Source organism: Danio rerio, chromosome 4, assembly GCF_049306965.1.
Source record: "Danio rerio strain Tuebingen ecotype United States chromosome 4, GRCz12tu, whole genome shotgun sequence".
Classification (NCBI taxonomy): Eukaryota; Metazoa; Chordata; class Actinopteri; order Cypriniformes; family Danionidae; genus Danio; species Danio rerio.
In genome coordinates, this window is record NC_133179.1 from 72664606 (window position 1) to 72690000 (window position 25395).

General features: G+C 44.4%; 3 protein-coding genes across 7 annotated transcripts in view; all 3 read right to left on the reverse strand.

Moving 5' to 3' along the window:
* slco1e1 (solute carrier organic anion transporter family, member 1E1) overlaps nt 1-9930 on the reverse strand; it is a 40636-nt gene extending 30706 nt beyond the window's left edge. The window contains exons 1-4 of one of the 2 annotated variants that reach the window (XM_009301101.5): nt 9671-9930; nt 9503-9575; nt 718-820; nt 468-609 (exon numbers count right to left, since the gene is read on the reverse strand). In XM_009301101.5, the coding sequence (XP_009299376.2) occupies nt 468-609; nt 718-816 (241 nt within the window). In that variant the 5' untranslated portion in view covers nt 817-820; nt 9503-9575; nt 9671-9930. The remainder of the gene's footprint in view (nt 1-467; nt 610-717; nt 821-9502; nt 9576-9670) is intronic. The other variant, XM_009301102.5, reaches the window with a different exon arrangement.
* tmem19 (transmembrane protein 19) overlaps nt 1-25395 on the reverse strand; it is a 1055620-nt gene that overhangs the window by 380302 nt on the left and 649923 nt on the right. The window lies entirely within an intron of this gene.
* Nucleotides 17273-25395, reverse strand: part of slco1d1 (solute carrier organic anion transporter family, member 1D1) — a 48959-nt gene continuing 40836 nt past the window's right edge. For all 3 annotated transcript variants that reach the window (XM_073945615.1, XM_073945616.1, NM_001348086.1), the window contains 1 exon segment: nt 17273-18605. In XM_073945615.1, the coding sequence (XP_073801716.1) occupies nt 18389-18605 (217 nt within the window). In that variant the 3' untranslated portion in view covers nt 17273-18388.

Here is a 25395-nt window from a genome sequence, read left to right on the forward strand (position 1 = left end):
GGAGCGTTGGTGTCCTGCAGTATTTTGCTCCAACTTGCCTACAAGGATGTTTCTAGAAAGCCTAGTAAGAGCTTGATTAGCTAGCCCAGGTGTGTCTGATTGGGGTTGGAACTAAACGTTGCAGGACACCGGCCCTCCAGGACCGAGTTTGGACATGCCTGGTGTAGGGTTAGAGCAGGGGTGGGCAATCTCGGTCCTGGAGGGCCAGTGTCCTGCACAGTTTAGCTCCAACCCTATTCCAACAGACCTCCCTATAGAGTTCAAGTAATCTTGAAGACACTGATTAGTTTGTTCAGGTTTGTTTGACTAGTGTTGGAACAAAACTCTGCAGGGACACCGGCCCTCGAGGATCAAGTTTGTCCATCCCTGGGTTAGAGTAAGGCCAAATAATAAGTGTTTTTACAATATAAAGTCCTCATGAACCATATATACAAGTGTGTGTGTTTTTTCCGTTTTACAATAGATACCCATTTCAAAACTTCCATCAACGAGGCCCACGGCAGAGCTGGAAAGGTCAAATCTCCTCTCAATCTGAGTGATGGCGCTCTTCATGTAGGTCCCGCACAGAGTTTTGGAGAAGTAGGCGAAGGAAAGCGCCCCAATGAAAATCTTTAAGAAGGGTCACAATGGACAAAGATAAATACTGTAGACGGTGCCTAAACAATGGTGTCTAACCTTACAATGAGCCCACAGAGATGGTAAACGCACAGCAGGTACCTTTAAGCTGGAGCAGCGGGGCTCCTCTGGGGCCTCTGGACTGCACAGCTCTTGTTGGCTGGTCGGCTTACCGTTATCTTCAATTGTTGGCTCCGACATCTTGCTGTCACAATGTTATCAAAAAATTACAGTTTGGTCAAGCTTTGCCTTATCAAATTGCAATCGGCATTTTCTGCAGTTCAGTTAATTTACGAATTGGCTATATTATTATTAGATTTCCTTATCTCTCTGAGATAAACATGTTTTATGCACAGCCACCTTTGTGTATTTTGTCCACAAAATATGGCCTGTAACCTTCAGGACCAGTTTCTGGTGAGATATAAGGTTTTCCCCTCATGATTATAGTAAAAGGGTGGGACGCACCAAGCCAACGCCAAACAACTAGCGCAGATAAAAAAACTGACTGGTCTCCTTTGGACCAAAAGGTGTGCATGAACACACTGAATGAAAGGCAACTGTAACAAGAGCGTTCATTTTGTATCTTCATGAGATGATTTGTCCCCACCGTGTGGATCTGTACCCACCGATGTCACGGTTTATGATGCATGCACTCTTTCTGTCATGTCACGTGGGATTGTTTTGTATTCTTTTATGTACTGCTGTTGTGTGTTGTGATCATGTGACTCACTAACTAGGATCATGTGGTCTGTCTTCATATTTAAGAAGCGTCATAACGTGCTTGATTGTCAGTTCGTTACTTTTGTTTAAGGTTTTTCTGTGTGTCTTGTCAGGACCCCCGTTTATCTGGTTTGCTCTTGGACTCTTGGTTTACCCGATTCTGCTACTGCCCTTCCTCCCGACGCTGGATGTTTACATTGTTACACGCTGAACTTTCCTGACTTATTCCATTAGAATTTGACTTGCAGTTGAATCTATCTACCTAGCGTGTTTTCCTGAACGTGACAACCGAGGTACAGATGTTCCGCAAAGAAAAACCGTAATCGAAGCATTTAGAACCATTACCACAGTAATTGTGCCTCACCACAGGGGAATTTGCTCAAGCAAATATGTCTGGTAATCTAACAATCCTTATTGTTTGCAAACATTTGAGAATTGTAACGAAATCTACTAAAATTGTTTACTTGGGTGTGTCACTTCAGTTTTTGTGCTCACACTCTGATTCATCCAATCAGAGTTCTGCCTTCAGTCGACAACCAACCCTGAGTATATATTCGGAATCTGGCCAACTCAATTTAACAAGAGATGACATTTGGAACAAACCAAAAACAGCCCGACTGAAAAAACGAGCTTAAACCAGCCTAGGCTGGTTGGCTGGTTTTAGCTGGTTGACCAGGCTGGTTTTAGAGGGGTTTTGGCCACTTTCAGGCTGTTTTTCAGCCTGGTCTTAGCTGGTCAGGCTTGGAGATGACCAGCTAAAACCAGCTTGACCAGCCTAGCCAAGCTGGGAGCCCAGCCAAAACCAGCTATGTCCAGCTTAAACTAGGCTGGTCAAGCTGGTTTTAGCTGGATTTAGCTGGTCATTTTCCATGCTGGAAATGGCTGGAAACCAGCCTGGAAATGGCCAAAACCCTTCTAAAACCAGGCTGGTCGACCAGCTAGGAGAACCTTTCCAGAAGTGGCCAGCCAACCAAAATTTGCCAAGAGGTCAGGCACAACTCAAGACAAAAGACACCACAACAACATCCACAGAACTGTAGGCCTCACTTAAAGTGTGTTCATGACTTCACCATAAGAAAAAGACTGGGGGAAAAGGGTTTGCTTGGTCAATGCCGCTGCTGAGCAAACAGAACATAAAGGATCATCTTGGATTTGCCGGCAAACATCCTGATCAGGGAAGGCCAACCCTGTTCCTGGAGAGCCTCCTTCCTGTAGATTTCAGTTGCTACCCATATCAAACACACCTGAACCAATTAATTAGGACCTGAACACCACATGATAATTACAGGCAGGTGTGTTTGATATGGGTTGCAACTGAAATCTGCAGGAAGGTGGCTCTCCAGGGACAGGGTGGGCCGCCCCTGATCTTGATGATCCCCAAGACTTTTGGGAAAATACTCTTGTGGACTGACAAGACAAAAGTTAAACTTATGTGTGGCGTAAAAGTAAACGCACTTCATAAAAATAATACCATGCCATCAGGTACATGGTAATAGTGGTACTGCAATGATCTGGAGCCATTTTTCTGCTTCAGGACCTGTAAGATTTGCTGTGATAACATGGAACCATGAATTCAGCTGTGTACCAAAATACTCTGTTAGTGACCTCAACCTGAGGCGAACTTGGGTTCCCCTTCGGGGGGAACTTCAGCACTATAAGTGGATTTGATTGTAAAATCCACGCATTGGGAGGTTCGGTTCAGAAGCTACTCGTCTGAAAGAGTATTGAACGGGCCAATTAAGAATGAATTGGCAGCGCAAGCCTGCGCAGGTGAGCGGCATAAGCAATCAACTGAGTATATAAGCTCACCTGGCGCAGCAGACGCTATCCTTTTCGCTTCAGAGACTTTCTGATCGAGTCGATGAGGGTTCCTCCTGCTGTGACCAGCGATTCTGAGCGAACGAGAGCATTCTCCCGGTCCAGAGTGTGTACACGCAGTGGCAGACGGTCGAGCTGGGTTTCTCCCTTGCCTGGCGTTCTTTGGGTCCGGTCCTCCAGAGCGGTGCGTATAAAGTTGCAAACTTCACAGAAAGAGCAACACAGTCGTGCAGCACGTCCTTATCAGGACGGCGCTCCGACTGTGCGTTTCTGGATGCGGTGGTTTCCTGTCCTCGGATGATGGGCGCGGGCACTGCGTTGCATGTCTGGGGGTCCAGCATGTTAATGCGCTGCTCGCGGGCAGTTCATGTCGTCATTGCGATGCCATGACTGTTGCGCAAGATCGCGGTTAGCCTTTGCAAAAGGGCGAACCACCCCAGTTGTCCCCTGCTCTGCAGCGGGCACTCGGGCAGATCTGAGGGTTTCAGCGAGAGATAATCCGTCGCCCACGGGCCCGCGGACCTCCCGCTCCTCTAAGCGCTCCATCCAAGCTTCGGGCGGGGGAAGCGATCCGTCTAACAGATGGTAGCCCTTACGCCCGATGACACCGGAGACCAGATGTCCACCGCGGCATCGGAGGGTGGGCTTTCATTGTCCGATGATGATCCAGACCCGCTCGCCCCCTTCGGGCTGGTGAGCGCTGTCACTACGGATCCTGAAACGGACATGTTAGCCGTGCTTTCCCGGGCTGCTTCGGCCGTGGGTTGGAGATGGTTTATCCCCCAGCTCCGCGGCCGGACCGACTAGAGGGGCGTTCCCTTCTTCCCGGAGGTGCACAGTAGGCTCACGCGGTCTTGTAAAGCACTTTTTTCTGCTCGTGCTGCGTGTTCCTCCACCCTAACCACTCTTGACGGTGAAACAGCCAGGGGGTATGTGGCGATTCCTCAGGTTGAGTGCGCGATGGCGGTAAATCCGCGCGGCGCCTCTTCTTGGCGGGTTCGCCTCGTCTCCCATCCAAAGCCTGTAAGTTATCTACCTCCCTCGGAGCTAGAGCTTACATAGCTGCGGGCCAGGCTGCTTCCGCCTTGCATGCGATAGCCACCTACCAGCGCTACCAAGCGCAGGCGCTGGCCGAGCTGCACGAGGGTGGGTCCAACCCAGGCTTACGAGCTTCGCACCGCCGCCGACTTAGCTCTTCGGACTACTGAGTCCGCTGCGTGTGCGTTGGGGAGGACGATGTCCACATTAGTGGTCCAGGAGCGCCACCCCTGGCTGATATGCGCAAAGTCGACAAAGTCTGCTTTCTTGACTTCCCCATATCTCCAGCCAGGTTCGGCGACACTGTCTGTGAATTCACCCAGGAATTCAAGGCGGTGAGAGAGCAGTTGGTGGGTGATGTCTTATCGGCGGTCCGTAGCCCGCTCCGCCCGCCGTGCCATTCATACCTGCTCCTCGCCGAAGGCGCCCGCCTACGAGAGCTGCTCCGCCCCCGCACACGACTAAGGCGAATCGAGCGCGTCGGGCACCTCGGAAGCAGGCAGCCCCCCTGCCCAGAACGCCGCTAAGTCCGGCAACGGACCGCGAAGCGCCCCTGGGACAGGCCATCTGGAGAAGAGGGAACTTGCTCTTTCCCCGCTGGAGGGCGGGGCCCCATTTCCAACGGCACTTTTTACTGCCATGAAAACATTATGAAAGGGCACTTTTCACTTCCCCAGATGTGACAGCCCGAAATCTGCCAGTCTGGGACGCTATGCTTTCTAGCTTGCAGATTCGGTGCGTTTCGCCAGTGGCTCACGAGCGCTGGGAGGACGGTCTCCTTTCTCCCACCCCTCGAGCCTCCCCTCCGGAGCTCGGGTTTGGAGTGAGAGCAAATATCTCACCTCCAGCTTTTCCGTGGGACCCGCGAGCTTCCCGGATCAGCACACCCACTCCGCGCTGCCCCACTGCTGGTACGTCAGCGATTGTAGCGATGAGTCCATTAGCGAGAGCTCTGCCTGCCTGGTTAGCGCGGGCCAGCTCTTCGCGGTGGCTCATACGCACAATCAGACTCGGCTATGCGATTCAGTTCGCGAAACGGCCCCCCAAGTCACGGGTGTGTATTCACCAGGGTCAGCCCCCTGTCCGCCCCTGTCTTGCGAGAGGAGATTGCTGTCCTCCTGGCGAAGGATGCAATCGAGCCGCTCCCTCCAGCCGAGATGGAGAGCGGGTTTTACAGCCCACGCTTCATCGTGCCCAAAAAGAGCGGTGGGTCACGGCCAATCCTAGATCTGCGCGTTTTGAACCGCTGCCTGCACAAGCTGCCGTTCAGAATGCTCACGCAGAAGCGCATCCTCCGGTGCGTTCGTCCTCTGGGTTGGTCTGCAGCATTAGACCTGATGGACGCGTATTTCCATGTCTCCACTCTTCCTCGCCACCGACAGTTTCTGCGGTTTGCGTTTGAAGGTCGAGCTTGGCAATACAAAGCCCTCCCCTTCGGGCTCTCTCTGTCTCCGCGGGTCCTCACCAAGCCCGCGGAGGGTGCCTCAGCGCCCCTTCGGCTCGCGGGCATCTGCATACTCAATTTCTTTACGACTGGCTGAATTGCCCTCTCTTTTGATTATGCACAGAGTTGATTATGCACAGAGACAAAGTGCTCTGGCACTTCCACCTGTGGGGGTTTCAGGTCAACCGAGAAAAGAGCAAACTCGCCCCCGTGCAGAGGATCTCTTCTCTCGGGCTGGAGCTGGACTCGGTCACCATGGCAGCGCGCCTCTCCGGAGAGCGCGCTCAGCTGATGCTGTACTGTCTGAGAGAGCTCGACAGTAAAATAGTGGTCCCACTGAAACAATTTCAGAGGCTCCTGGGGCATATGGCATCCGCAGCCGCTTCATGCCGCTCGGATTATTCTATATGAGACCACTTCAGCACTGGCTTCACGATCGAGTCCCCAGACGCGCATGGCACGCGCGCGCACACCGAGTCTCTGTTACTGCGCTGTGTCGCCGCGCCCTCAGCCCTTGGAGCGACCCCTCGTTCCTACAGGCCTGGGTGTCTCTAGAACAGGCGTCCAGTCTTGTTGTCGTTTCAGCAGACGCTTCCAACACGGGCTGGGGGGCTGTGCGTTGCGGGCATGCGGCTGCGGACCTGTGGAAAGGTACCCAGTTGCATTGGCATATCGCCTGGAGCTGTTGGCAGTGTTCCCCGCTCTCCACCGTTTTTTTCCGGTGTTGGAGCGGCAACACGTGCTGGTCAGGACGGACAGTACGGCGGCGGTGGCGTATATCAGCCGTATAGGGGGTATGCGCTCTCGCCGCATGTCTCAGCTCGCCCGCCGTCTGCTCCTCTGGAGTCATCCGCGGCTGAAATCGCTGCACGCCATTCATATTCAGGCAAGCTCAACCGTGCAGCCGATGCGCTCTCACGGCAGCCTTGCGTCCTGGAGAATGGAGACTCCACCCCGAGTCTGTTCAGCTGATATGGGCGCGATTCGGGGAAGCCCAGATCGATCTGTTGCTTCCCCCGAGATCGCTCATTGCCAGTTGTTCTTTCCCTGACCGAGTGCTCTCGGCACGGATGCACTGGCTTACAGCTGGCCTCGGGGCACGCGCAATACGCGTTTCCCCAGTGAGCCTGCTCGCGCAGTTACTGTGCATGGTCAGGGAGGACGAGGAACAGGTTGCTGGTTGCGCCCCTCTGGCTCAACCGGACCTGGATGTCAGAGCTCTCCCTCGCGATAGCCCTCCCCTGGCAGTCCCTTCGAGAGAGCACCTACTCTCTCAGGGACAGGGCACCACCTGGCACCCTCGCCGATCTTTGAAGAGATTTTTAGACGCGAGGAAGACTTAGGTAACCTCCGATTGCGGTGGCTAATACCGTCACTCGGGCTAGAGCCCCCTCCCCGAGCGCGCCTATGCCCTGACGTGAAGTCTATTCACTGAATGGTGTGTCTCTCGCTGAGAAGACCCCCGTAATTTGCCAGATCAGCGTTGTGCTTTCTTTACGCCGAGAGAAGTTGGAGAGCAGGCTGTCGCCCTCCACACTCAAGGTTACGTGGCTGCCATCTCCGCTCTCATAACGCGGTGGCTGGCAGCACCGTGGGAACGCATAACCTCATCATCCGGTTCCTCAGGGGCGTTAAGCGAATTAATTCTCCCCGCCCCCTCTCATGCCCTCTTAGGATCTCGCCCTCGCTACACAAGCCGCGTCAGATCCCTTCGATCCTCGACTCAGTATTTTCTGTCCCTGAAGACAGCTCTGCTGGTCGCGTTGATATCGATTAGAGGGTCGGGGACCCGGAGGCATTTTTCGGTCAGTGACTCGTGCCTGTAATTGGGCTGGCTTCTCTCACGTATGAGACCCCGCCCGCGATATGTGCCCAAGGTTCCTACCACTCCGTTTTAATTAACGAGGTAGTGAGCCTGCAAGCGCTGCCCTCGGAGGAGGCAGACCCAGCCCTTATTTATTGTCCAGTTCGCGTTTTGCGTATTATCCGGACCGCACTCAGAGTTTAGATCATCTGAGCAGCTCTTCGTCTGTTATAGCGGTCGGCAGCAGGGAAGTGCCGTACCGAAATAAGTTCCCACTAGATTGTGGATGCCTTTCTTTCACTATCAGAGCCGAGATGAGCCGCGTCCCCCGAGAGCGCGTGCGCACTCCACTCGGAGCTTCGCATCCTCTCGAGCGCGCGCACGCGGCGCCCCTCTAACAGACATCTGTAGAGCTGCGGGCTGGGTGACACCCAACACATTTGCAAGGTTTTACAATCTGCGAGTGGAGCCGGTTTCCTCAAGGGTATTAGGTAACCCTTGGTGATTGAGGAAACAATTCGGTAGGGTGTTGAAACACGCTTGCTGCGCCATTTTCCCTAACACGGAGATACGTGCGCCTTTTTATCTGTCAGTAAAGTTCCCCGTCAGGTGAGCCCTGCAGATTCCTCCGTGGCCCCCAGCACTGACTCAGCGGAGGAGTCACTTGCTGGCCCACTACGTTGTAGGTCTGCCCGCTGGTCAGCCCGCGTTTTGGGTAAAGGTGCCTGCTATGCGTGGTCCCCACTAGGCGATCCCATATGCTTATTCAGCCACGGTTAAGTCCCCCCCCCCTGGGCGGACCCGTGTCTTCCCTCCCCGCTAACCACTCTTTTGCTATGCGTACTCCCCCTTTTTAGGGCTAGTCCATATGTAAATTCTGCCATCTATCCCCCCTTGGGTAACGGATGGCCTCCGCAGCGTCCTCCCTATCGGGATTGCACGCTTCCCAACGTACTGTCGTATTTTCCTAGAATTATCTAGATGCTCACGACTTCCCAAAAAATATATATAAATCCATAAAACTTCTGTTGAAGTAGGGTAAATTAGGGCCAGGGACACGTTGGAGGACCGCGCCCCCCATGATGTGGGTGCGTCACGCTTGCTTGACTATCTCCTCATCGGGGGTGTTGGTAAGGTGCAGTCATTATGGCGCTTTCAATGGGCTCCCAATGCGTGGATTTTACAATCAAATCCACTTATAGTGCTGAAGTTCCCCCCGAAGGGGAACGTTCGAGGTTACTAAAGTAACCCTTCGTTCCCCGAGGAGGGGAACGGAAGCACTATACTCCGTCGCCATAATGACTGTCCCTTAGCTGTTGAAAGTCTCTTCAGCTTAAAAAGGATAGCGTCTGCTGCGCCAGGTGAGCTTATATACTCAGTTGATTGCTTATGCCGCTCACCTGCGCAGGCTTGCGCTGCCAATTCATTCTTAATTGGCCCGTTCAATACTCTTTCAGACGAGTAGCTTCTGAACCGAACCTCCCAATGCGTGGATTTTACAATCAAATCCACTTATAGTGCTTCCGTTCCCCTCCTCGGGGAACGAAGGGTTACTTTAGTAACCTCGAACGTTCTGCAGAAGGACAGTGAACCAAAGCACATTAACAAGTCCACTTCTGAATGGCTGAAGAAAAACAAAATGAAGACTTTGGAGTGGCCTAATCAAAGTCCTGACCTGAATCCGATTGAGATCCGATTGAGATTGAGAAGTTGTTGCTGCAACAACTGCAATCAAGTGGCCCAACTAGTTATTAGGTTTAGGCGGCAAACATGCAAAATAATATGACTAGTTAAGCTAAAAGTTAACCCTTAAAATCACACTTTGAGCTAAACGCTAGATTCTTTCAAAAATATTATGTACTGTCATCAAGGCAACGACAAAGACGTTAGTTATTAGACATGAGCTATTAAAACTATTATGTTTTAGAATCATGTCTCCATTAAACAGCACTTGGGGAACATTTGAAAAATACTAATACTGTTTGTCTTCAGCAGTATAAATACATGCTCAAATGATTCCTTTAGGTATTTTAGGCTTCACAAAAATGTAAAAATAAACTCACCTTATATGTGCTCTCAGAAAGACTGAAATCCCTCAATATGTGCAACGGTTTACCTTCTGTCCTCGTGCCCCATCTCCAGAAGAGCAGAAATAGAAAAACAATAACCGAAATTCAATAAATAAATGTAGAAGAACAAAAAAGGAAAAAGAAACAAAGAGAAAAACAAACCTCTTGAAACTAGAGAAAGCCTTTTTCACTGTGTTTTCGTGTCTCACACGTGATAATCCTCTCAGATTTAGTTGGGTTTAATTCTCTCCTCCCAGCCAGAAACCCTTCAAGCGGCTGTTTATCTCAGGCAGACCAAGTTATAGGGGCTTCTTCGAAGGAAACAAGGGGGCCGAGAGACATTCATGTGCCAAAGTGTGCAGTAAAAGACACGACCACATCGAGAATCCTCCCTCCCTCTCCCTCCTTAACGTTCGATGTTCAATCACACAAAAACCAGACACATTTTTATTCCAGCAACGTGCTGAAGCTTGAGGAACACACACACACACAGCATTTTTAAAGGGATCAAACAGCATTTATTTGCATAATACCAATTATATGTAAATAAAACACTGCTGGCAAACATTTACCACCAATTAAGACTCCGTAATTAATAATAACGATGAAATTGATAATGCATATTCACGAATATTAGCCGTGCGACATATAACAACACTCCTACAGCCTCCTCGCTCTTGTGTATAACTCCGCCCACATAGAGTAACTGCAGATCAATAGACTCTCAAATATTGCAGCTGTTGGACAACATCATGTACTTTTGAGGCTTCATTAGGCGAACGTGGCTGTTTAGATTGTAACTATGCAGTTTATTTATAAGCATAGTGCCTATTTTAAATATTTATAATAGATTCAGCGCGTTGGCGGCCATTAGCCTGTCAAACTGAGCAAAGACGGTTGATGTTCCACCACAAGATGTCAACCGAGAACGCATAATAAGTCTAACTAAATTAAACCACAGCTAATCAAATCATCATAAGACAGGTAAGTGACATTCTACGTCGATCTCTCTCTTTTGTATGTAGTAGTGCTGTATTCATACCATAGTACTTTGCTAGTGTTTGCTTGATTATTGTGATTTCCTGATTGCAACAGAGAAATACTGGGAAATTTCAGTAGACTGATGGCATTTCGTGCAGATCAGCCTTATAATCTTAAAATGGGAGATGTTTTGTCGTCACTTTAGACATCACGCTAGAGAATCATTCCAACACTAGCTCTAAAGTGACGCTTATGAATTAGTTATTGTTTCTGCTGTTCTGACATTAGCTGCAGATGTGAATGAATAGTGGAAGAAAGTAGTTCCTCATACAAAAGGATTGTTGAGACTCTCCCTTTTTTGTTTTCCTGCTTGAATATGGCGACGAACTGTTGTATAAATGCTATATCACACAAGTAGCAGTCCGATGTGGCTGTATATCCAGGGCCGGAGCAAGCTGAACTGCCGCTCTAGGTAGAGGACGATCACGCTGCCCTTAACCCCAATGTAAAAACGAAAGTGACCGGTTATGAAAATGCAGTGAGGTGTCGCGGACCTCTATTCTGCCGCCCTATACACGGATATAACTGAGGACGCGCGGGTGCTGAGGGAGGTGTTGTGAACGCCGCTCTCTCTATTCTGCCGCCCTATACGCAGATATAACTGAGGACGCGCGGGTGTCGCAGACCTGTATTCTGCCACCCTATGCGCGGATATAACTGAGGACGTGCGGGTGTCGCAGACCTCTTTTCTGCCACCCTATGTGCGGATATAACTGAGGACAAGCGGGTGCTGATGGAGGTGTCGCTGATGCCGCCCTCTCTATTCTTTCGCCTATGCGCGAATATAACTGAGGACCAGGTTGTAAGGGAGGTGTTGCGGACGCCACCCTCTCTATACTGCTGCCCTAGGTGGCCGCCTAGGTCGCCTCTATGGACGCGCCGGCCCTGTGTATATCATCACTGGTGGGACACTAAGGCACTCGGCCTGCAGCCGCCTATAGCATATGTTTTTTCTACTATGGAAGAAAAGGGTTAAACTTGTTACTTTGGGTTCTTGAGTACCTGCACTTTTTCTTCCTCACGGTAAAGTGCCCTTTTGTCCAGGAGGGTCGGTGTAATTTATTTTAAAGAATATATAATAAGAAAAAATTATATAATAATAAGATTTTTGACCAGTTTCTTTAGTTTAAATTGTGTTCCTGATGTAGCAGAGGCCAGCTAGTAAGTGCTGTGCAGGTAAACCTCACTCTGACCTCCAAAGGTGCTCTAGCGACGGATGCTAGAGGCTATGGTCTTTAACCCCCTTGGTAGAGCAACCGACTCCCATGCGGAAGGTCACCGGTTTGATACTAGCCCAGAGCGAGTTGGGTGGCGTAGGACAAGCGGGGTTACACTGACACCACACTTTAAAAACGAAAAAAAGTTGACAACTTAAAATTCCAAGGCAACTTACTGCGGATCTTTTTAGTAGACTGTTTAAATTTCGAGTACGTTTACATGGACACCAATAATCAGATTTTAATGCGATTAAGAGAATGTAAACAGCAATTTTTGATTAATTTAATCCGATTAAGGTTATACTCGAACTAAACAGAAACTGAATTAAGACATGTGGAGCATCTCGATTTTAGTTGGATTATTGAAGGGCAGTACAGATATGTAAAAACCAGACTTGTAGGACTTTTCGCTACATTTCGCGACAGGATAGTCTATACACACATGTACGGCTGTCTGACACTATTATCTGCACCTACCGAGTCCTACCATGAAATACAGAGGTTTTTTTTCTCCCATTCAGCGTGCGGTGTGAAATTCCTTTTAAACTACACTCTTCGCCGTTCCTCGCATTCAATATCTCGTTTGTCAGGGGAGGCAAGCATTAAATGAAAGTGTCGAACTGCAGTTAAAGTCGACACGTTAAAAATGAAACACTCGAAATTACATAAAACTCCGGCGGAAACGTGTATAGCACGGTGACGCAATGACGTTAATCGAATTATGTGTTATAACGTGTAAAACGAAATCATGAAAGGAACGTTCAAAACGCAACTCATGTAAACGCCTTAATCTTATTATTGTTGTAATTAGATTAAGGCAAATCATTTGATTACTGATGTTTATGTAAACGTAGGAGTTACTTAAAACAAAAACGTTCATATGTGTATGTCAATAATATGTCCAAAACACTTGGGTTTTGGATAAGAACAGCAGAAATGATCATTATATTTTTGTATACAGCCTCAGTTTTTAAGCACGTCAGTTTGACGTTGTACCCCAACATCGTGGAGACGTTACATTTTGTTTGGAAATGAAAATCGGGTTGACGCCAGAATCCAACGTGAGGCCGACGTCAGGTTCTAAAGTCAACCAAATATCAATGTCTAATGATGTTACAGCTTGACGTTGTTTGGATGTTACTACAATAACGTTTATCAGACGATTTGGTTGCCATACCTGATGAACAAAGGTCAATATTTGACGTCAATATAATGTTGGTTTAAGATGTTGGCACTACGTTGAATTTAGGTCACTTTCCAACAACCTAAAATCAACCAAATATCAACGTCTAATGATATTACAGCTTGACGTTGTGTAGACGTTACTACTATGACGTCTATCAGACGATTTTGGTTGCCATACTTGATGAATAAATATCAGTATTTGACGTCGATGTGACGTTGGTTTAAGATGTTGGCTCGACGTTGGATTTTGGTCACTTTCCAACACAACCTAAACATCAATGTCATTAACGTCGTTATTGGATGTCAAAATAACGCTGTCCGTAGACTCTGACTAGATATTGAATTTTGGCCACTACCTAAATCTAACTTAATATTAATGCCTTGTGACGTTGTGTGCCTGCTGGCTTTTTAGCATTTAGACACTATTGATGTTTACATATTTGTTTCTTCATTCTTTCATAATAGCAATTACAAATTTATATTACGTTCTATACATATTAAATAGGTCCGAGTTAGTGTGGTTTATAGCTGGAATGATCTGTAATAACCCTCAGCATGTGCTCAGTCACCCAAGCAGCTTTGCCCTCATTCAACTGAGGATTAAGATTTGACAAAGAACATTCCTGAACATTAATATGGGGGCGAATACAAACCTTTTTTTCACTGTTTGTGCGTTTTATACGCTTTAGCACATTTCCAGCGTCTTTCTTTCCTGTTTGTAGATGATCATCAACCATTTGGAGATTGTAGAGGTCAATCAAAATGGTAGCAGTTGAGTGTTGTTGACTTGAAGAATGATAACAATAACTGCACACGTTGCTTTTCACAAAAAGACACTGGACTTTGAATGCGACATGACTTGTTTGTAGCACTTTTATATAGTTATTTTTGCAAAACTATACATGTGAGTACACTTTAATTTGCCTGCTGCTTATTTATGAGGCGCCAGAGTGAACAAAAGTCAAGCAAACCCAGAGAGACTGAGTATGCTCGAGAGAGGCCGAATGTACGCGCAAGAGAGAGACTGAATGTACGTGCGAGGTAGACCGGATGGACGCGAGAGAGACCGAATGTACGCGTGAGAGACCATATGTACACGCACGTGAGACCGAATGTACGCGTGAATGTACCACTCTAGTGTCTACTCAGTCTATCTTGCGCGCCAATACTCGGTCTCTCTCGCGTCTACTCTGTCTCTCTTGCGTGCTAATACGCTAATACTCAGTCTTTCTCGCCTCTACTTGATCTCTCTCGCGTCTACTCGGTCTCTCTCGTGTGCCAATACTCGGTTTCTCTCACGCGCCAATCCTCTGTCTTTCTCGAGTTCATTTGGTCTCTCTCGCGCACCAATACTCGGTCTCTCTCGAGTTTACTCAATCTCTCTCGTGCACCAATACTCGGTCTCTCTATAGTTTACCCGGTCTATCTCGCGTGCCAATACTGGGTCTCTCTCGAGTTTACTAAGTCTCTATCGGGCACCAATATTCGGTCTCTCTCTAGTTTACCCGGTCTATCTCACGCGCCAATACTTGGTCTCTCTCCAGTTTACTCGGTCTATCTCGTGTGCCGATACTTGGCCTCTCTCACGTCAATACTCGGTCTCTGTCACGCGCCAATACTCGGTCTCTCTCACGCGCCAATACTTGGTCTCTCTCACGCGTCAATACTCGGTCTCTCACGCGTCAATACTCGGTCTCTCTCACGCGTCAATACTCGGTCTCTCTCACGCGCCATTACTCGGTCTCTCTCACGCGTCAATACTCGGTCTCTCTCACGCGCCATTACTCGGTCTCTCTCACGCGTCAATACTCGGTCTCTCTCACACGCCATTACTCTGTCTCTCATGTGTCAATACTCGGTCTCTCTCACGCGCCATTACTCGGTCTCTCTCACGCGTCAATACTCGGTCTCTCTCACGCGCCATTACTCGGTCTCTCTCACGCGCCAATACTCGGTCTCTCTCACGCGCCAATCCTCGGTCTCTCTCACGCGCCATTACTCAGTCTCTCATGCGTCAATACTCGGTCTCTCTCACGCGTCATTACTCGGTCTCTCATGCGTCAATACTCGGCCTCTCTCACGCATCAATACTCGGTCTCTCATGCGTCAATACTCGGTCTCTCTCACGCGCCAATCCTCGGTCTCTCTCACGCGCCATTACTCTGTCTCTCATGCGTCAATACTCGGCCTCTCTCACGCGTCAATACTCAGTCTCTCACGCGTCAATACTCAGTCTCTCACGCGTCAATACTCGGTCTCTCTCACGCGTCATTACTCGGTCTCTCATGCGCCAATCCTCGGTCTCTCTCACGCGCCATTACTCTGTCTCTCATGCGTCAATACTCGGTCTCTCTCACGCGCCAATACTCGGTCTCTCTCACGCGCCAATACTCGGTCTCTCATGCGTCAATACTCGGCCTCTCTCACGCGTCAATACTCGGTCTCTCATGCGTCAATACTCGGTCTCTCTCACGCGCCATTACTCGGTCTCTCATGCGCCAATACTCGGCCTCTCTCACGCGTCAATACTCTGTCTCTCATGCGTCAATACTCGGTCTCTCTCACGCGCCATTACTCGGTCTCTCATGCGCCAATCCTCGGTCTCTCTCACGCGCCATTACTCTGTCTCTCATGCGTCAATACTCGGTCTCTCTCACGCGCCATTACTCGGTCTCTCATGCGCCAATCCTCGGTCTCTCTCACGCGCCATTACTCGGTCTCTCATGCGTCAATACTCGGCCTCTCTCACGCGTCAATACTCTGTCTCTCATGCGTCAATACTCGGTCTCTCTCACGCGCCATTACTCGGTCTCTCATGCGCCAATCCTCGGTCTCTCTCACGCGCCATTACTCGGTCTCTCATGCGTCAATACTCGGCCTCTCTCACGCGTCAATACTCGGTCTCTCATGCGTCAATACTCGGTCTCTCTCACGCGCCAATAATCGGTCTCTCTCACGCGCCAATACTCGGTCTCTCTTGCACCAATACTCGGTCTCTCTCAAGCGCCAATAATCGGTCTCTCTCATGCGTCAATACTCGGTCTCTCTCAAGCGTCAATACTCAGTCTCTCTCACGCGCCAATACTCGGTCTCTCATGCGTCAATACTCGGTCTCTCTCACGCGCCATTACTCGGTCTCTCATGCGCCAATCCTCGGTCTCTCTCACGCGCCATTACTCGGTCTCTCATGCGCCAATACTCAGTCTCTCTCACGCGTCAATACTCGGTCTCTCTCACGCGCCATTACTCGGTCTCTCTCACGCGCCAATACTCGGTCTCTCTTGCACCAATACTCGGTCTCTCTCACGCGCCATTACTCGGTCTCTCATGCGCCATTACTCGGTCTTTCTCACACGCCAATACTCAGTCTCTCTCACGCGTCATTACTCTGTCTCTCATGCGTCAATACTCGGTCTTTCTCACGCGTCATTACTCGGTCTCTCATGCGTCAATCCTCGGTCTCTCACGCGCCAATACTCAGTCTCTCATGTGTCAATACTCGGTCTCTCTCACGCGTCATTACTCAGTCTCTCATGCGCCAATACTCGGTCTCTCTCACGCGGCATTACTCGGTCTCTCATGCGCCAATACTCGGTCTCTCTCACGCGTCATTACTCGGTCTCTCATGCGCCAATACTCGGTCTCTCATGCGCCAATACTCGGTCTCTCTCACGCGTCATTACTCGGTCTCTCATGTGTCAATACTCAGTCTCTCTTGCACCAATACTCAGTCTCTCTCACGCGCCATTACTCGGTCTCTCTCGTGCCATTACTCGGTCTCTCTCGCATCAATACTCTGTCTCTCATGCGTCAATACTCGGCCTCTCTCACGCGTCAATACTTGGTCTCTCTCACGCACCATCACTCAGTCTCTCTCGCGCCAATACTTGGTCTCTTGAGCATCAATACTCGGTCTCTCGAGCATCAATACTCGGTCTCTCTCACGCGCCAATACTCTGTCTCTCTTGCGTCTACTCGGTCTCTTTCACGCGCCAATACTCGGCCCCTCTCACGAGCCAATACTCGGCCCCTGTCACGCACCAATATCTCTCTAGTGTACATTCGGTCTCTCTCAAGCGTCTCTCTGCGTTCGCTTGACTTTTGTCCCCTCTGGCGCCTCATACTTATGTATGCTGTTGAAAAGTGGTCCAGGGTGTGGTTTGGAACTTGTGCTCGAAAATATTTCCGAAATCTATTCTTATTTTACAAATATGCGCAAACTGTTTGCGAATGCAAATGACAAAAAGCATCAGAAGGGGTACTTGGAGCGACAATATGTGACGAATCGGGACAGAAAATGACTGAGAACGCCCTGCAAAAATGATTGTACAACATGTTGTGCTTTATTTACAGCTTCACATGTAAAATTTGATTCCATCCAGAAATTCACTATGTTTTACAAAACAGTGCAACATATATATATAAAAATAGACATGACGATAAACGTGACCATGATTTATATTATGACCTGCCACTATAACAGTGATTCTACGTAACAATGTACTGTATGTTTTCTTTGCGTATAATACTTTCTTACTAGTTTAAGTGTAGTCGTTGGTTGTCGTCGGTTGTGTAAGGATTATTACACATAAATGTATTAGACCTAGGAAAGAAGTGAAGGTGAGTGTGAGCCTACTGTCCTGTAGAAAATCTAGCAATCTAATACTATTTTCAATAAATGTACAAATTAACACAATTTCATAACCATGAACTTTGATATGGGAGTTCTCGAACACTCTATATCTTTGGTTTATTACAAACATTTCCCAGTTGGGGAAAGAAATACACACAGTTGAAGTCAGAATTATTCACCCCCTTTGAATTTTTGTTTTCTTTTTTAAATATTTCCCAAATGATGTTGAACCGATTCAGGAAATGTTCACAGTATGTCTGATAATATTTTTTCTTCCGGATAAAGTCTTATTGGTTTTATTTCAGCTAGATTAAAGGCAGTTATTACATTTTTTAACACCATTTTAAGGTCAGTATTTTAGCCGCTTCAAGCTATATTTGTTTTCCATAGTCGGAACAAACCATCGTTATACAATAACTTGCCTAATTACCCTGCCTAATTAACCTAATTAAGCCTTTGAATGTTCCCATTTGAGAAAAAAAATAAACAGGGGGGCTAATAATTCTGACTTCAACTCAATATTAACCAGAACAGAACGGTTTCCACCCTTCATTTTTGACCATTAAAACAGTAAAAACTCAACTGACTCAACTTAAAATTGTGAGGCAACTTCAACACACGATTTAAGTTGAGTCAACTCAAAAAGTTGGAGTTTCCTTCCAATTTTAAGTTGGGTCAACTTCACAGTGTACTTTTCGATGGTTTCCAGAGTATCGTTGGACATTAAAACCCATGCAATTTCTATATAAACATTAGAATACTACAATGTTTTCTAGTGTTTGGTTTGTTTCTGCCTGCAGGACTTCAGATGGTGGTCTCCTGGTCTGGGTTTTCGCATTTTACGATCGCCGAAGACGCATTTCCATTGGTGGTCGATACACCACAGCTGTCCTGCTCTGGAGCTTTTAACTGGTCCTTTAGCGCTTGCTTCTTTTCTCGATGAGACAGTCTGTTGTAGAGAAGTCCAAACAGCAGGTAGGATGAGCTGTACAGGGCGTAAATTAACCCCAAGAAAGCATTCCTGAAAGACAAAAACGGTGCTTCCATGACATGGAAAGACAACGGTTGTGTGGTTTTGGCTACAGTGTGCTTGTATGACATGACATCATGGAGCTACTGTGACAGAATGAAAGGAGAAATGTTGGCGATGGGTGTCTTTTGTTGTTGTTCTTTAGGCTTTCTGATTGCATTATGGGACCTTGATCTCCGCTCTGACAACTTTGGTTGACTTTTATTGATATTTAGTGACTTTTATTGATATTTAATGAAACACTCCAGTTTACAAGTCACCTAGAGTTAAACAGCTAAGTTTGAACTTTTTTTAATCCATTCAGCTGATCACTGGGTCGGGCAGGAGCACTTTTAGCTTAGCTTAGCATAAATACTTGAATCGGATTAGACCACTAGCATCTCACTCAAAACTTTCGAGAGTTAATTGAAACTTTTGAGCAAGATGCTAACGGTCTAATCTGATTCAATGACTTATGCTAAGCTAAGCTAAGCTAAAAGTGCTCCCAAAAGACACAGGAAATAAAAATACGCAAATTTTACACATTTTAAAAATGTTTTGAATTCATTCAGACAATCTGGGTCTTGCGAAAGCACTTTTAGCTTAGCTTAGCTTAGCATAAATACTTGAATTGGATAAGACCTTTAGCAGTTCACTCAAAAATTTCAAAAATAATTTAAATAATTTACATATAATTTTCGATAAAACTTCGATATACGGAGAAGTCACTCTTTGGTCATTTTTGAGCGAGATGTTAATAATCCAATCCGATTCAATGATCTATGCTAAGCTAAGCTAAGCTAAAAGTGCTCCAGCAGACCCAGAAAATGGAAATAAGCCAATTTTGCAAGTCACCCAGAGTTAAACAGCTGAGATTTTACAGTTTTAGATATATATTGCGCCGATCTTCGGGTCTGGCGGGAGCACTTTTAGCTTAGCTTAGCATAATTCATTGAATCAGATTAGACCATTAGCATCTCACAAAAAAAAAACATTTAAAGAATTTTTATACATTTTCTGATACAAATTCGATAGACAGAAGAGTCACTTTGGTCACTTTTGAGCGAGATGCTAATGGTCTAATCCGATTCAATGATTTATGCTAAGCTAAGCGACTATGACAGAATAAAAGGAGAAATGTTGGCGATGGGTGTCTTTTGTTGTTGTTCTTTAGGCTTTCTGATTGCATTATGGGACCTTGATCTTTTGACTTTTATTGATATTTAGTGACTTTTATTGATATTTAATGAAACACTCCAGTTTACAAGTCACCTAGAGTTAAACAGCTAAGTTTTACCTTTTTTTAATCCATTCAGCTGATCACTGGGTCTGGCGGGAGCACTTTTAGCTTAGCTTAGCATAAATAGTTAAATCGGATTAGACCACTAGCATCTCACTCAAAACTTTCGATATAGTTAATTAAACTTTTGAGGAAGATGCTAATGGTCTAATCTGATTCAATGACTTATGCTAAGCTAAGCTAAGCTAAAAGTGCTCCCAAAAGACACGGGAAATAAAAATACGCAAATTTGACACATTTTAAAAATGTTTTGAATTCATTCAGACAATCTGGGTCTTGCGAAAGCACTTTTAGCTTAGCTTAGCTTAGCATAAATACTTGAATTGGATAAGACCTTTAGCAGTTCACTCAAAAATTTCAAAAATAATTTAAATAATTTACATATAATTTTGATAAAACTTCGATATACGGAGAAGTCACTCTTTGGTCATTTTTGAGCGAGATGTTAATAATCCAATCCGATTCAATGATCTATGCTAAGCTAAGCTACGCTAAGCTAAAATTTGCTTCATCAGACCTAGTAAATGGAAATAAGCTAATTTTACAAATCACCTAGAGTTCAACTTTGCATTTTTGAATCTATTCAGTCGACCTCCGGGTCTGGCAGGAGCACTTTTAGCTTAGCTTAGCATAATTCATTTAATCAGATTAGACCATTAGCATCTCAAAAAAAAGAAAAAAAAAGAAAAATGTTTTAATATTTTTTTATACATTTTCTGATACACATTTGTTTAAAAAAAAGAGTCCATTTGGTCATTTTTGAGCGAGATGTTAATGGTCCAATCTGATTCAATGATCTATGCTAAGCTAAGCTAAGCTGAAATTGCTCCATCAGACCTAGTAAAAGAAAATAAGCCAATTTTACAAGTCACCTACAGTTAAACTTTGCATTTTTGAATCTATTCAGTCGATCTCCGGGTCTTGCGGGAGCACTTTTAGCTTAGCTTAGCATAATTCATTGAATCAGATAAGACCATTAGCATCTCACAAAAAAACATTTAAAGAATTTTTATACATTTTCTGATACAAATTCGATAGACAGAAGAGTCACTTTGGTCATTTTTGAGAGAGATGCTAATGGTCTAATCCGATTCAATGATTTATGCTAAGCTTAAGCGACTATGACAGAATAAAAGGAGAAATGTTGGCGATGGGTGTCTTTTGTTGTTGTTCTTTAGGCTTTCTGATTGCATTATGGGACCTTGATCTCCGCTCTGACAACTTTGGTTGACTTTTATTGATATTTAGTGACTTTTATTGATATTTAATGAAACACTCCAGTTTACAAGTCACCTAGAGTTAAACAGCTAAGTTTTACCTGTTTTTAATCCATTCAGCTGATCACTGGGTCTGGCGGGAGCACTTTTAGCTTAGCTTAGCATAAATAGTTGAATCGGATTAGACCACTAGCATCTCACTCAAAACTTTCGATATAGTTAATTGAAACTTTTGAGCAAGATGCTAATGGTCTAATCTGATTCAATGACTTATGCTAAGCTAAGCTAAAAGTGCTCCCAAAAGACACGGGAAATAAAAATACGCAAATTTTACAAATTTTAAAAATGTTTTGAATTCATTCAGACAATCTGGGTCTTGCGAAAGCACTTTTAACTTAGCTTAGCATAAATACTTGAATTAGATAGGACCATTAGCAGTTCACTCACAAATTTAAATAATTTAAAAAAAGTTTTAATAATTTATATTTTATTTAATTTTCGATTTAAAAAAATCACTCTTTAGTCATTTTTGAGCAAGATGCTAAGGGTGTAATCCGATTCAATGACTTATGCAAAGCTAAGCTAAAAGGGCTCCCAAAAGACACAGAAAAATGGAAATAAGCTAATTTTACAAGTCACATATAGTTAAACAATTAAAAAAAAAAAAAAAAGAATCCATTCAGACAATCTGGGTCTTGCGAAAGCACTTTGAGTTTAGCTTAGCGCAAATACTTGAATTGGATAAGACCATTAGCATCTCACTCAAAATTATCAAACAGAATTTAAATAATTTACATATAATTTTCGATAAAACTTTGATAACAGAGAAGTCACTCTTTGGTCATTTTCGAGCGAGATGTTAATAAACCAATCTGATTCAATGATCTATGCTAAGCTAAGCTACGCTAAGCTAAAATTGCTCCATCAGACCTAGTAAATGGAAATAAGCTAATTTTACAAGTCACCTAGAGTTAAACTTTGCATTTTTGAATCTATTCAGTCGACCTCCGGGTCTGGCAGGAGCACTTTTAGCTTAGCTTAGCATAATTCATTTAATCAGATTAGACCATTAGCATCTCAAAAAAAAAAAAAAAAAAGTTTTAATATTTTTTTATACATTTTCTGATACAAATTTGTTTAAAAAAGAGTCACTTTGGTCATTTTTAAGCGAGATGTTAATGGTCCAATCTGATTAAATGATCTTTGCTAAGCTAAGCTAAGCTGAAATTGCTCCATCAGACATAGTAAAAGAAAATAAGCCAATTTTACAAGTCACCTAGGGTTAAACTTTGCATTTTTGAATCTATTCAGTCAATCTCTGTGTCTTGCGGGAGCACTTTTAGCTTAGCATAGCATAATTCATTAAATCAAATTAGACCATTAGCATCTCAAAAAAAAGCGTTTTAAGAATTTTAAAACATTTTCTGATACAAATTCGTTAGACAGAAGAGTCACTTTGGTCATTTTTGAGCGAGATGCTAATGGTCTAATCCGATTCAATGATTTATGCTAAGCTAAGCGACTATGACAGAATAAAAGGATAAATGTTGGCGATGGATACCTGACACACTTCTGCAACCTGGTGATTGAGTACTGAAATCAGCATGTAAACGAACAAATCCGACAATTACAGAGACATTTGCATGGCTTACGGCTTCTTGATGACAGAATGCGCATTGTACATCCATGTAGCTTTTATAAAACTTTCGCTAAAATTGAATAGAGCCAAGAGTTAAATAGCAAAATGTTTAAAGCTCTTGAGTCATTTGGTAGAGGTGTTTTTGTTGTTGTTGTTGTTGTTTTTTAGGCTTTCAGATTGCATTATGGGACCTTGATCTCTGCTCTGACGACTTCGGTTGTAGAAACTTTAACTCTGCATTGTAATAAAGTGACTTTTATTGATATTTACAAGTCAACTAGAGTTAAATAGCTGTTTTAACATTTTTTATTCCATTCAGCTAATCACAAGGTCAGGCAGGAGCACCTTTAGCTTAGCTTAGCATAAATACTTAAATCGGATTATACCATTAGCATTTAAAAAAAAAGAAACATTTTTAAAATAATTTTTATAAATTTTCTGATACAAATTCGATAAAAAAAGAGTCACTTTGGTTATTTTTAAGCGAGATGTTAAAGATCCAATCTAATTAAATGATCTATGCTAAGCTAAGTTAAACTAAGCTAAAATTGCTCCATCAGACCTAGTAAATGGAAATAAGCTAATTTTACAAATCAACTAAAGTTAAACTTTGCATTTTTGAATCTATTCAGTCAACCTCCTGGTCTGGCAGGAGCACTTTTAGCTTAGCTTAGCATAATTCATTGAATCAGATTAGACCATTAGCATCTCACAAAAAAATTAAAATGTTTTATTGATTTTTATACATTTTCTGATACAAATTCGATAAAAAAGAGTCACTTTGGTTATTTTTTAAGTGAGATGTTAATGGTCCAATCTGATTGAATGATCTATGCTAAGCTAAGCTAAGCTAAAATTGCTCCATCAGACCTAGTAAAAGGAAATAAGCTAATTTTACAAGTCACCAAGAGTTCAACTTTGCGGTTTTGAATCTATTCAGTTGACCTCTGGGTCTGGCAGGAGCACTTTTAGCTTAGCTTAGCATAATTCATTGAATCAGATTAGACCATTAGCATCTCACCAAAAAATTAAAATGTTTTATTAATTTTTATAAATTTTCTGATACAAATTCGATAACAAAAAAGAGTCACTTTGGTTATTTTTTAGCGAGATGTTAATGGTCCAATCTGATTCAATGATCTATGCTAAGCTAAGCTAAAATTGCTCCATTGGACCTAGTAAATGGAAATAAGCCAATTTTACAAGTCACCTACAGTTAAACTTTGCACTTTTGAATCTTTTGGTCTGGCGGGAGCGCTTTTAGCTTAGCTTAGCATAATTTATTGAATCAGATTAGACCATTAGCATCTCACAAAAAAAACGTTTTAATGATTGTTAAACAATTTCTGATACAAATTCGATAAACTAGAAGAGTCACTCTGGTCATTTTTGAGTGAGATGCTAATGGTCTAATCCGATTCAATGATCTATGCTAAGCTAAAGTATTCTGAAAGCGCTCCTGCCAAACCTGGAGATCGGGTGAATAGATTTAAAAATGGTAAAACTTTATCACTTATACTCACATATATATAAAAACCTGTGGTAAGAGGAATGTTTTAAGAACAAAAAAAATCCCTTAAAGTCCTGTCATTGCTCACTACCTTCGAAAAAACGGTTGACATTCATGACATCGCTGTATGTTCAGAAGAATAAGAGTGAGCTTTGTTCCTGTGCCCGCTGTGCGGCAAGTATTTCCATGCTTGTCATAAAAGCTTTCCGTCACATGAAACTTCAAGGAATGCGATCCTTTAATGGCACAATACTTTCTCCTCCTCCACAATCATGTAGAAATACATCTACAATACAACACAACAACTTAACGGTGGGTGTACTGCTGTGTCCTTAAGATGTGGAAAACTAAAACCTAAGTTTATTATTGTTGTTTTTTAGTGTTTCAGATTATATTATAGGACTTAGGATAGGATCCTTGCTCCAAAAACTTCTGGTGTAGTAACTTTATATTGTAATAAAGTGATGTTTATCGACATTAAAAAGAGTTCAACTATTTTTAAATTCAATTCAGCCGTGTCTGGTGGCAGCACGTTTAGCTTAGCTTAGCATAAATCATTGAATCCGACTAGAACATTAGCATCTTGCTCAAAAATGACCAGAGTGACTCTTCTGTTTATCCAATTTGTACCAGAAATTGTATTTAAAAATGTAATTTTTGAGTGAGATGCTAATGGTCTAATCCGATTTAATGAATTATGCTAAGCTAAGCTAAAAGTGCTCCAGCCAGACTCAGAGATTGGCTAAATTGAATTAAAACATGTAAACTCTCAGCTGTTTAACTCTGGGTGACTTGTACAATTAGCTTCTATTTTCTGGGTCTGATGGGGAATGCTTAGCTTAGCTTAGCATAAATCATTGAATTTGACTAGAACATTAGCATCTCGCTCAAAAATGACCTAAGTAACTCTTCTATTTATTGAATTTGTATCATAAATTGTATTTAAAAAATGTCATTTTTGAGTGAGATGCTACTGGTCTAATCCGATTACATTAATTATGCTAAGCTAAGCTAAAAGAGCTCCAGCCAGACCCAGAGATTGGCTTAATTGATTCAAAACCATATAATCTCAGCTGTTTAACTGTAGGTGACTTGTAAAATTAGCTTATTTCCATTTTCTATTCTTGAGTGTTTTT